Here is a 12,337-nt window from a genome sequence, read left to right on the forward strand (position 1 = left end):
GCGGTAAGAGTTATGTGGTATTGATTTCTTTTTTGTTGTCCTCGTGATGAATGGAAATTATTTTTGCCAATAAAAAAGGCATGAAATTTGCTTTGATTTCCGTGCTTCCCATATATAATCTAAAATCTTTGTAGCACTAATCTCAATCGTGGAAAAAATATGTACCAACCCTCCCACCCATCAAAAATAAAGTATTTACTTTATTTTTTAATATCTATCCCGTTTTTCAACCTCATAATACCCGTGCTATGCACAATTTCGATGATGGCAACTAATTGAAAATCATAAAATTTCACAACAAAATAGACAGAAATAAAGTAAATTTCGATAAATTCTTAAGTGTTTGATTATATTATTTGAAAGTAACTGTATTAACAAAAGCACTCCTTAGAACTTTTGTAGTAAATTTTAGAGAAAAAAGAGAGAGACAAAGACAGAAATCATAAGCACTCGTAAGACACATTATGTCATGGTAATATTTCCAGAACTCTTTTAAAAAGTAGCACATTAGCAATATATTTTGTCTCTGAGTATTAGACAAAAGCTATAGAATAGTTAGTTTGACCCCCAAATTTTTTTTCCAAATTAAAGAAGATATGTGTCAACATGTGATACTTGTGAGTTTTCCTTTCCACTGCCTATGTACACTGTCTTTTGGTCCTTTCCTAGCCATCGCTTCCATTCTTTGTATTTCTTGTTAAAAGTTATGCAAAATGCATTAGGCCAGGGTACTAAATAGGGTTGGCCAAAAAATCCATATTTGTATGGAGACTTACCTCATGAACATTGACGACAATGTTGCTGTCTCGGAGAGGTTGAACCTTTACGTATAAATTCAATTGGGAAATTAAAATTATTAAAAAACATGGATAGTAATAACAAATTTTAAAAAAGTAGCAGTATACACTATGTTTTGTCTATGCATATAAGACAAACAATTTTTAAAAAGTAGCAGTACCACAAATTTTAAAAAAGTAGCACTATTTTTTGTCTATGCATGTAAGTCAAATATTGTTAAAAGATATGTACAATGTATTAGGGGCGATAAATAGGATTTGTAGAAAAATTCGTATTTGTATGGAGACTTACCTCGTGAACATGGGTAGCAATGTTGTTATCTCGGAGATGTTGAACCTTTACGTATAAAAACATGGTTAGAAGATGCAGATAGTCGACCATGATTTTGATTGATAAGAGTCTTACACTTTTATCTCTTTGCAACTATTGTTCTGATTGTCGAGCAATGCTTTGCTTTAAAATTTGCTCTCGCTCTTGTCGTGCACGTTGCGCAAGTGTTGCTTTTGAAAGCTATTTACCAATTTGTGCCTAAAGTATGTGCATGAATAAATCTTATGAAAAAAATTCGTAGTCGTCCCTCTAGTTTCAATTATCTCAATTTTGTCCATGTAGTTTGTTTTATATTACAAATTGATAAAATCGTTAACACCGTTAATGAAACTAACGGAAAAATATGATTAAAAAATTAAGTGCTCCAATTTTCAATCCAGTTGACCTGGTGCGAAAATCTTATTTTTTTGATCATTTTATCCTAGATGGTGGTAATGAATTTTTTGCTCTAAAGCTTTTCAACGAGCACCCGAAGACTCCTTATTTAGTTTCAGTGCTCTCTTAGGATACTCATTGAAAGGCCTTAGAGCCTAAAATCCATTATGACCATTTAAGATAAAATGATCAGACAAATAAGATCTTCGCACCAGTTCAAACAGATTAAAAATTAAAACACTTAATTTTTTAACTATATTTTTTACAGTAATATATAAATGGTGTAAAAAATTAAGTGTTCTAATTTTCAATCCATTTGAACCGGTGCAAAGATCTTATATTTTTAATCATTTTATCTTAAATGGTCATAATAGATTTTTGGCTCTAAGGCCTTTCAATGAGCACTCTAAGAGAGCCCCGAAACTAAATAAGGAGTCTTTAGGTGCTCGTTGAAAGGCCTTGAGCCAAAAATTCATTACCACCATCTAAGATAAAATGATCAAAAAAATAAGATCTTTGCACTGGTTTAACCGGATTGAAAATTGGAACACTTAATTTTTTAATCATATTATTCCGTTAGTTTCATTAACAGTGTTAACGATTTTACCAATTTGGAACGTAAAACAAACTACGGGGACGAAATTGAGACAATTAAAACTAGAGGGACGAAATTGAGACAACCGTAAAACTAGTTGGACGACTACGAAAATTTGCCCTTATTATTGTAATCCCAATACTCCTAACAAAACTAAAACACTATCAAACTTCAATTGAGTTAGTTGACTATCAATTATTTTTTCAAAAGAAAGACAAAAGATATGCCAAAAGGGTAATACCTGTGAATCTTCTTCTCCATTGCCAACATGTGTTGTTTTCCTTTTCTTAGTCATTGCCTTTTAAGTTTTTCTAATACCAAGATTGAAAGATGCATAATGCAAGAGTAAGGACCAAACCACGAAAAAGTCACAATCGAAGTGTCCGGGGATAGTTACGGGGATTGAAAAATGATACCCAAAAAGCTCATTCAAACATTTCGATGTTTTAGATGGACAGAAACCTTACTAAACTTCAATTTCAGAAACTTCTAAGCCGAAGGGTAACCGGATGGTTGATACATTTCATCGAACACTTGGGATGGCGACCCTAGTTTTAAATTTGACTTTAATACTGGTTAAAGACAAATCCACAAAATCCACGTTATAAGTTTTCGACCAAATTTTTTTTTCTCTGTTGGCGTTAGTAGTTTTTTCGGAAAAAAATTGTTCTTTACAATTATTGAATTGGAAGATTGCTTGGTCTTCCTCTAAAAGAAATTGTATTTTTTCGACTAAATATTTAGAGTGTAAAATTATAGTCACAGGAAGAAAAAGAATAGCAACTATATGGAGATAGTAACATTAAAAAATCAGTGTTTGTATAAAGTAAATTAAACTCACCTCAAACTACACGTAGTTCCAGAGCAAAGGTAGCGAACGTAATGAGAAGAATGTAGGATTTGGGTGTACAGAAGGATTTTCAAATAACTGCTTTCGATAAATTAAATTTGTTTCAATAAAAGAAAGCATTTGAAAAAATTTTGAAAAATTACTGGCTTGTAGAGAGAGAGAGAGAGAGAGAGAGAGAGAGAGAGAGAGAGAGAGAGAGAGAGAGAGAGAGAGAGAGAGAGAGAGAGAGAGAGAGAGAGAGATTAGTGTATGAATTTCAAATTTTGGCTGATTACCATAATTAGTCTCTAATTTTCAGAAAATTAGTCAATTAAAAAAGGGGTTTCATTCAAAAGGCATGTTTTGTTTCCTAAATTTTTTTTATTTTTTATTTTATTTTTTAGAGAGAGAGAGAAAAGATTAGGATGAATTTCAAAATTTGGTTGATTACCATAATTATTCAATTAAAAAAAAATGTATTGAAAGAGATTTCCGTGAAAGATGGTAAAAGATGAGAAATCCGGCCACATGTTTGTAAAATAAGGTATGTATTTTGGTTAGAATTGTATTTCCAATCCAACGGTGACAATTCAATGTTGGAAAATATAAACCACCCCTCCCCCCATATTATATAGATGATCAATCTATGCAAATCTTTTTTTTTTTTTGCTCGGCAAAAGGAATTTTTATTAAACTCGAAGGGATACATCGAGGGGAAAATAAACACTACAAAGGACTAAAACCATAGAACATATCCAACCAAAGTTGGATAGAACACCAAACTACACCTTCACTTTTCGAATCCCATCCAAATAACCTTTGAAATCCTCCACCGTGTAGATCTTGATGTCAAACTTAACCTTTATCCACATAGCTACTCTCGTTTTAATTAAATCCGCCACTTCTGAAACTTGAGTTGTTGCCACATTGAATATATACCCATTCCTCGTTAACCAGATAGACCAAAGTGTTGCAAAAAAACATACTTCCCAAATAGCTTTCTCCAAGTTTCGGAACCTGCTCCCAAACCACCATGGTGCTAACTCTGCTAGAGAAGATGGACATACCCATTGAATATTCCACCACGCCAGAATTTGTGACCACACTCCCCACGAAAATTGACAATGTAAGAACAAGTGTTGAGGTGTTTCCACATGCAGATCACATAAGGGGCACATTGCCAATTGAAACTCAGAGATTAAATTTCTATCAAAAAGAATCGACCTCGTGGCAACTCTATCTTGGATGGCCATCCATGAAAAGATTTCTACTTTAGGGGGGCTCAAATTCTTCCATAAGGAACCAAGTAGAGCATTTTGTGACTGTGTCTGGGCTTCCCACTGTCTATAAACCGATTTTACAGAGAAGATTTTATCGGTTGTCCAAATCCACTGTAACAGATCAGGCTTTGAAGGATCTAGTGTCACACCATCCAGTCTACGCATCAAAGCCTCAAATTGCTGATTTTCCCGAGACCTTAGTGTGCCCCTAAACAACAGATTCCAATCACTACTGCCCCCTAATCCACAAAAACTGCTCAAAACCTCATTTTGTTGAGTTGAACGCCTATACAGCCTGGGAAATTCATCTTTAAGCGCTATAGGACCCAACCACACTTGTTCCCAAAATAGCGTATCTCGACCGGAATTAACCTGCACCTTGAACCCCTCCTTGATAGAGAAACCAAGTGCCGAATCAATATTGCCAAGTGAACAAATGTCCCTCCAAACATTAGATATCGACCCAGAACCAGGAAAATACGGGAGCCAACTCCTCCGGTCTAGATTGTACTTTCCTTTAATAACCTTAACCCACAAAGAATTTTTTTCGTTGCCAAATCTCCACCACCACTTAGCGAGTAAGGCCAGATTTTGTTGTAGCAATCGCTTGATCCCTAGACCACCATTTTCCTTCTTCATCGTGATCCTCTCCCAATTGACCATGTGCATTTTCTTCTTGTCCGGTGTGTCACCCCAAAAAAATTGCCTCTGTAATTTCTCAAAAGACTTGGCGACTTCCACAGGCATTTTGAAAAGAGACATAAAATAAATCGGCAGAGTGCTAGAGTTGTGATTGATCAGTGTAAGCCTGCCCCCAGTAGATATAGTTCTCGATCTCCACACACATAACCTCTTTTGAGCTCTTTCTAAAATTGGTTCCCATGTTTTCACCCTCCTCGGATTAGCACCAAGCGGAAGGCCGAGGTATTTAATGGGCAGAGACTCCACTTTACATCCCATCACCTTAGCAAGTGCTTCAATATCCTGCCGTTGGACTTTTACACCACAAAGTGAACTTTTAGAGTAGTTGATCTTCAGGCCGGACATCAATTGAAAACACCTAAGGATTCGCTTGATATTCCCCATTTCCACCAAATCATTATTACAAAAAAGAATTGTATCATCGGCGAACTGAAGATGAGAGATAGTCACTCCGTTACTCCCCAATTGAACACCTTTAATGATATTTTTCGCTCGAGCTCGTTCCAGCATAATGTTAAGTGCTTCAGCCACTATGTTGAACAAAAAAGGGGATAAGGGGTCCCCTTGCCTCAGCCCTTTTTGTGTTTGAAACTCTTGTGAAGCTGCCCCATTAATCAAAACAGACATAGACACTGTGGAGCAACATTCTTTAATCCAAACACACCATTTGTCCCCAAATCCTACCTTTTTAAGCATATCCAATAAAAAACCCCAATTAACACAGTCATATGCTTTCTCAAAATCCAATTTCAGAATTAAACCACCTTGAGCAGAGTTTTTCCAGCTATGGATAGCTTCACTGGCAATTAGAACACCATCCAATATCTGTTTTCCCCCAACAAAGGCAGCTTGGGCTTCACCAATAATAGCAGGGAGAAGATCTTTAAGCCTATTAGCTAACACTTTGGATAGGATTTTGTAAATACTCCCCACCATGCTAATAGGCCTAAAATCTTTAAATGAAGTAGGACAATCAACCTTAGGAATTAAAGCAACAAAAGTAGAATTAATACCTTTTGTGAGCTTTCCATTCCGATGAAATTCCGAGAAAAATTGGATCATTAGGTCCTTCATGAACTCCCACCCCTTTTTGATAAACGAGAAGTTGAAACCATCCGGACCCGGAGCCTTTAAGCTATGGCACCCTTTGATAGCAGCCACAATTTCTCTTTCCTCAAACAAGGTTTCCAATTGCAATGAAGCTTCTCTGGACAACTGTCTTTGAAAAAAACCCCCCAACGTCGGTCGGACCAATCTTTCCTCTGTGAAATTATTCCGAAAGTGGGCAACAGCTGCTTCCTTGATTTCATTAGGCTCCTCCACTATTCTACCATTAACTTTGACTGACCCTATCATATTCCTCTTGAACCTATTATTGGCCATAACCTGAAAAAACCTTGTATTCTTGTCCCCCAATTTTAGCCACTTCACCCGTGATTTCTGTCTCCAAAGTGATTCCGAAAGCTTGTAAAGCCTCCAATATTCTGCCTTTGTTCTACATCTTAAAGCCTTTTCTTCTAGATCAAGTGGTCTACCTTCCGCTACAATATCAAGCTGATGTAGTTTAGCTTCATGATCCTGTAAAGCACAATTAACGTCCCCGAACTCCTCCTTATTCCATACTTTCAGCCTATCTTTGACGGCCCTCAGTTTTTGCACTAGAATAAATCCAGCCCACCCCACCACTTGAACCTCATTCCACGTTTCCTTGGCCAAACTCATGCATTTAGGGTTAGAAAGCCAAATATCCATAAACTTAAAAGGTTTAGGACCCCAATCCCTGCTATCATCCTTAATCATAACTGGGCAGTGATCAGATATCGGTCTCGGTAGACCCCATTGTAGGATATTATACCTATCAAACCATTGTTGAGACAACAAGAACCTGTCCAGCCGGCTATGAACAGCATGATCTTGATAGTTAGTCCAAGTATATTTCCTACCCAGCATAGGAAGATCTATCAACTCCATATTGTTGCAAAACTCTTTGAATTCCCTCATGCCCCTTTCCATACGTGAGCAGCCCACCCTCTCATTGATTACCTTGATTTCATTGAAATCCCCCCCTAAGCACCATGGGACAAGGGAACCATTTTTAAGTTCCAATAATTCCTCCCAGAGCACTCGCCTAGACGCTACTTCATTTGGAGCGTATACATTGACAACCGTACAAGGGAATTCATTGTAAAGCATACCACTCATTAAAATGAAGAATCTTCGGATCACAATATTAGAAGCCGAAAAGAAATCCTTATTCCAAATGATAAGCAAACCCCCCGAAGCACCCACCGAATTGGAGCACACAAACTCCATATTTGCATTCCCCCACATTTTCTGGATAACAAGCCTTTCCACTGCCTCTAATTTCGTCTCTTGAACAAGTACCATGTCCGGTTTTTCTTTCTTAATAAGTTTGGATAAAAAACGTTTTTTGACAATACTCCCCAAACCTCTAATATTCCATGTTGTAATCTGCATTAAAACAAATCCCTGTTGCACTACTCCACTGAATTAGCTAAAAAACACTAATTCCTTTCGCCCCTCTCTTTCACTTGAGAGTACTCCTTAACCTCCAGTTCTATCATTCTCTTTAGAGTCTCACTATCATTGGGTAAAAAATTAACATCCAACTCACCTCCGATTGCCATGGTAGCTCTGACCTCTTTGATAATCGTCGGACTGACTTGGCTTATATCCTCTGAAAGAGATTGAGATGCTTCCTCCGAACTGGAATCACTGTCCAAATCCTCACGAATCCTTAACAGATTATTCAGCTGTCTTCTTCGTCGTTTCCTGCAATCTGTATTATTTAGGTCCACCAAAAGATTTATGCAAGGCAGTTGAGAGGATCGCAACCCCAACAGGTTGGGCAAGTTTTCCTCTGGCGCCTCCATAACTGGAGATTTCAACTCCAGATTGGGATTAAAAGACCGAGACCCAACAAAAGGGGTTCTCTCTTGGGCCCGACCCACCTCCTGAGATGCCCCTAATTGATCCACCGGCCCATCCATTGAGTTAAAATGTTCCTGTGGTAATTCATGGGCTTTGATAGGAGCTTCAGTTTCCAATTGGGCCGAGAGGCCCACTGCAGAGTCTTGAACGGCTGACTCCTCAACCAAGGATTCAAAATCCTCTGATAATATCTGTACACCTCTGTTGTCAAGCATTAAATGCTGACCTGCAGTAGAGAGCTTTGGGCCACCAACCCTCTCACCCTTTTTCTCCTTCCCATGTGCAGCAGCCGAGTTTGACTCCCCTGCACCCTCACCTACCCCACTCTTCTCATTGGTTGGACTTTTTGCAGCGTAGCCATGGCCAACCTGCTCCTGAAGTTCTGCAACTGGCCTCTGGTCACCTTGAATCCCCGGACTTGAAACTCCAATCTCATCTGGATTAACAAATGATGAAATCTCCTTCACCAACACATCATACTTCACACCTTTTACCACCAGTTGAATCCATCTTTCTATCTTGGACATTTCCTCAGTAGCTATCAACAATTTTCCTTGAGCAAAGGATATACTTTTCAGAGTATCTTCATGCACTGAGATGAAGTGGCCCCATACTTCACCAATTCGTTTGAAGGTGGTATTATCCCATGCATTTACCGGAAGCCCATGACAACCCAGCCACACAAACCGTTCATGGCTAGCTGGTTCTCCACTCCATGGTTTCACCGCCTCGAACCACCGTTTCATCCACGGGCCCGTAATGAGTTCATCCCTTACCTCTTGGCTCTGGAATGTAATCAAAACAGATCTTCCCCCCAAAGCCCTGAACTGGGCAACCTTATCTGTTTCCAACCCAAAGCTGACCGTTAGGGTCATCAACGGGACTACTCGGTGCATAACTGCCACCGCACTACGGAATAGCCATCCATTTCCAATCGGATTGACCTGGATCGTAACATTCGAGCTGGGTTTTTTGGATGACTCACCATTAACCACCTGGACAAAAGATCTATTAGGAATCTTGCTACACCACACCTTCCCAAAGACGCCACCCGTCGAGACTGCCTTTTGGCCAGCCTGTTGGCTAGGCCAGTTGTCCCTGTTTCTGAACTTCGACTCCCTCCTTTCATTGGCCCTGTTCTCCTCCATCTTCTTAATCCGCCCAAAGCAAGCCTCTTTGACAAATAGCTTTTTGTCCTCCACCCAAACTCCATTCAATCGAGATACTGCCATAGAAGCAGAGACATGGCAGTCGTATCTGACAAATCCAAATCTATTACCCGTACACTTGCTTCTCTTCCATGGGATGAAAGTATCCTTAACTACTCCGAACTTATTGAAAGTCCGTTGTAGCCAGTGTAGACCATGGCTATCAGGGATATTGTCCACAAACAAAGTGTAGGTCTCCTGTGTCCCACCTCTATTATTAACTTGAGCCCTGTGGTTGTTGATCACAGGGATCCATCCACCATCATCTCTGTCCTTATCTTTTGCTCCATCTTCAACTCTCTCTCTTGCTCTCTCTCTCTCTCTCTCCATTTTAATCTATGCAAATCTTGAATACGTACGAAAGGTTTTTGCTAATTCTGTTCTTCTCTTCACTTTACTTTTCTGCAAGTCTTATATTCGCTAAATTTAGAATCTAGATATGATCTCTTGCATATGAAAACTGTTTGCTACTTCCTTTCTTGTCTTGAATTTAGATATGATTTCTTGATTTTGGTATTTCCTCTTAAATGACAGTCTTAATCCCTAATACCCACAATTTAACTTCACCAACCATCTCCATTGACTGTATCACCCTATAAATTAGTTAAACTCTCCCTGTAGCAAAGACTTGCGCTCAGGTGACAAAGGTCAAAGACCACAACATGAAAACCACCATTATTTCAAGACAACCTATGTTGCCGGCGATGAACCGCCTCTTCCTTCCCTTGCTCATCTGCCTCGCATTTTATTCTGCTTATGTGGTGTCAAATGCCGATGGCACTACTGACCAATACATTGTCTCCATCGTCAGTGTTGTCCCGAACAAACCCAAACCCTTGAGGATTCTTTGCCAATCCGGGGACGATGATCTCGGATATCATGACCTCAAAACTGGAGAGGATTTCCATTGGTCCTTCAGGCTCAATTTTTTTTTCCACCACTCGCTTTTACTGCCATTTTTGGTGGGATTCTAAAGACAAGAGCTTTGATGTGTTCTATTACAACACATTGGCTGATAAATGCCAAAAACAAAGACCTTTTACTTGTTATTTGATCGTGAGACCAGAAGGCTTTTATCTAAGTAATGGGAATGCAACTTGGTATAAAGAATATGATTGGGCTTGACTAAGTTGGTTCAGATTAATATAAAGAATAAATGAGATAAATTTATTCCAATATGAATAAGAGCCTATGTCGAGCCATGGTTTTGATATATATGAATAAAAAGAATTTGGAAATTTATTTATTCGGCTTAATATTCAACTTATGTGTCGTATATGATTTGATTTCTTCTGTTTGGAATAAATGAAATAAATTTATTCCAAATATGAGTAAAAAATTGAGTAAGGGCCGGAGACGCTCTAAGACTGAGAGGTGGATATGTCGGGAATTAGCCAAAAATGAGGGAATAACAAAGAATTAAGGAACTTGTTTGGAAGTTGGAAGGAATGGATAAGAACAGGTGGATAAAGAAATAGAGATTAAATTTTTTCCACCGGCAGTGGAAGATCCCACTTTTCCACCACCAACTTTTTCGGTCCTACCATGTATTTATTGTTGATTTGAACCATTCATCTTGTAGACCCCACATAATAGTGTATTCATGCAAAAATTAAACTTGATCGAACGGAATATCAAAAATTGAATTTTGCTTTGTAAAATGGATGGTTTATCTTTATTATTATTTACAGAAATCAAATCGTCCATTTTATAAACCAAAATTCAAATTTTGATATATCTATCAACTTTCGATCAAATTGGTTTTTTGCATGGCAATACTATATTATGGGTTTTAAAATATGAACGGTTCAGATCACAACGATAGACACTTGGTGGGGTCCATAATAGGCGGTGGTAGAAAAATGCGGTTTTACATCGCCGGTGGATAGAATTTATTCTCAAATAAATAATACTCCTATGAAAGTTTACTTAGTTTTTGTTTATCAATCGATAGGAGAGATCCATTGCATCATGTAGGAATTATAAATCACAAACCCGAAACACTACCTCAATTGTGAGATTTTACGAGATAGTCAAGCCCAACAACTAAATTAATACAAGAAATAAGCCAATTCTAAGGAAGAAACAAAGAAAGACCCTCTAAGGAAAGAACACCACACGCATGTGAAAAGATTCAAACTCCTGACCTCCTAATGAGATGCAAGGATCCTGACCAACTGAGCTAGCCCCATTTGGCCTCTATTAGCTTAGTCTTAACTTTTCCGCAAGTCTATACACTAAAATTTAGAATCTAGATATGATCTCTTGCATATGAAAACTGTTTGCTACTTTTCTTCATGTTCTTAATTTCCTCTTCTTTATTTTGGTAATTTCTCTGAAATGACAATCTTCATCCCTAATACCCAAGATTTAACTTCACCAACCATCTCCATTGACTGTATCACCCTATAAATTAGTTAAACTCCCTGTAGCAAAGACCAGAACTTGAAAACCACCATTATTTCAAGACAACCTATGTTTCGGTCGATGAACCGCCTCTTCCTTCCCTTACTCATCAGCCTCGCATTTCATTCTGCTTACGCGGTGTCAAATGCCGATGATGGCGTTACCGACCAATACACTGTTTCTGTCGTCAGTGCAGTCCTGAACAACCCCAAACCCTTGAGGATTCATTGCCAATCCGTGGACCATGATCTCGGATATCAGATCCTCAATACTGGAGAGGATTTCCATTGGTCCTTCAGGCTCAATGTTTCTTACACCACTCGCTATTACTGCTATTTTTGGTGGGATTCTAAAGACAAGCGCTTTGATGTGTTCGATTCTTACACAGTGGTTGATAAAAGCCAAAAACAAATACCTTTTACTAGTAATTGGTCAGTGAGACCTGACGGCTTTTATCTCAGCAATGGGAATGCAACTTGGGAAAAAGAATATGATTGGGCTTGATTAAGTTAGTATTGATTGAATAACAGCCTGAGTCGAGCCATGCTTTTGATATATGAATAAAAAGAATTTGGAAAATTTATTTCTTTGGCTTAATATCCGACTTATCAATACATGGTTTGATTTCCTCTGTCTGGAATAAATGAATTAATCATCTGCAATATGTGCTCTGTAGTCTATAGCACTTCAGCTCTCTGTGTTTCGTGTGCATGTTTATGTAGTCCATGCACGTTCACACCCATAGAAATTACTAAATGGTAGCCGCCGTCGAGTGTCTGAGAAGGTTATGATCGAAGCCTTGGATTTGATTTGACCATAATTGATGTCTTAACTCTTAAACAATGAAATAAGTGGGATAAAT

General features: G+C 38.3%; 1 protein-coding gene across 1 annotated transcript; it reads left to right on the forward strand.

The window, feature by feature from the left end:
- Nucleotides 1–11,482: 11,482 nt before the first annotated feature.
- On the forward strand, nt 11,483–12,069 carry LOC131300383 (S-protein homolog 5-like). Its single transcript, XM_058326185.1, has one exon. It carries the CDS (start codon nt 11,545–11,547, stop codon nt 11,977–11,979), a length of 435 nt encoding a protein of 144 aa, XP_058182168.1. The 5' UTR covers nt 11,483–11,544; the 3' UTR covers nt 11,980–12,069.
- Nucleotides 12,070–12,337: the final 268 nt, after the last annotated feature.

Source organism: Rhododendron vialii, chromosome 9a, assembly GCF_030253575.1.
Source record: "Rhododendron vialii isolate Sample 1 chromosome 9a, ASM3025357v1".
Lineage (NCBI taxonomy): Eukaryota > Viridiplantae > Streptophyta > Magnoliopsida > Ericales > Ericaceae > Rhododendron > Rhododendron vialii.

Excerpts from the sequence above, each read along its gene's own strand:
- LOC131300383 (XM_058326185.1), top strand. The coding sequence starts at position 11,545 with ATGTTTCGGTCGATGAACCGCCTCTTCCTTCCCTTACTCATCAGCCTC.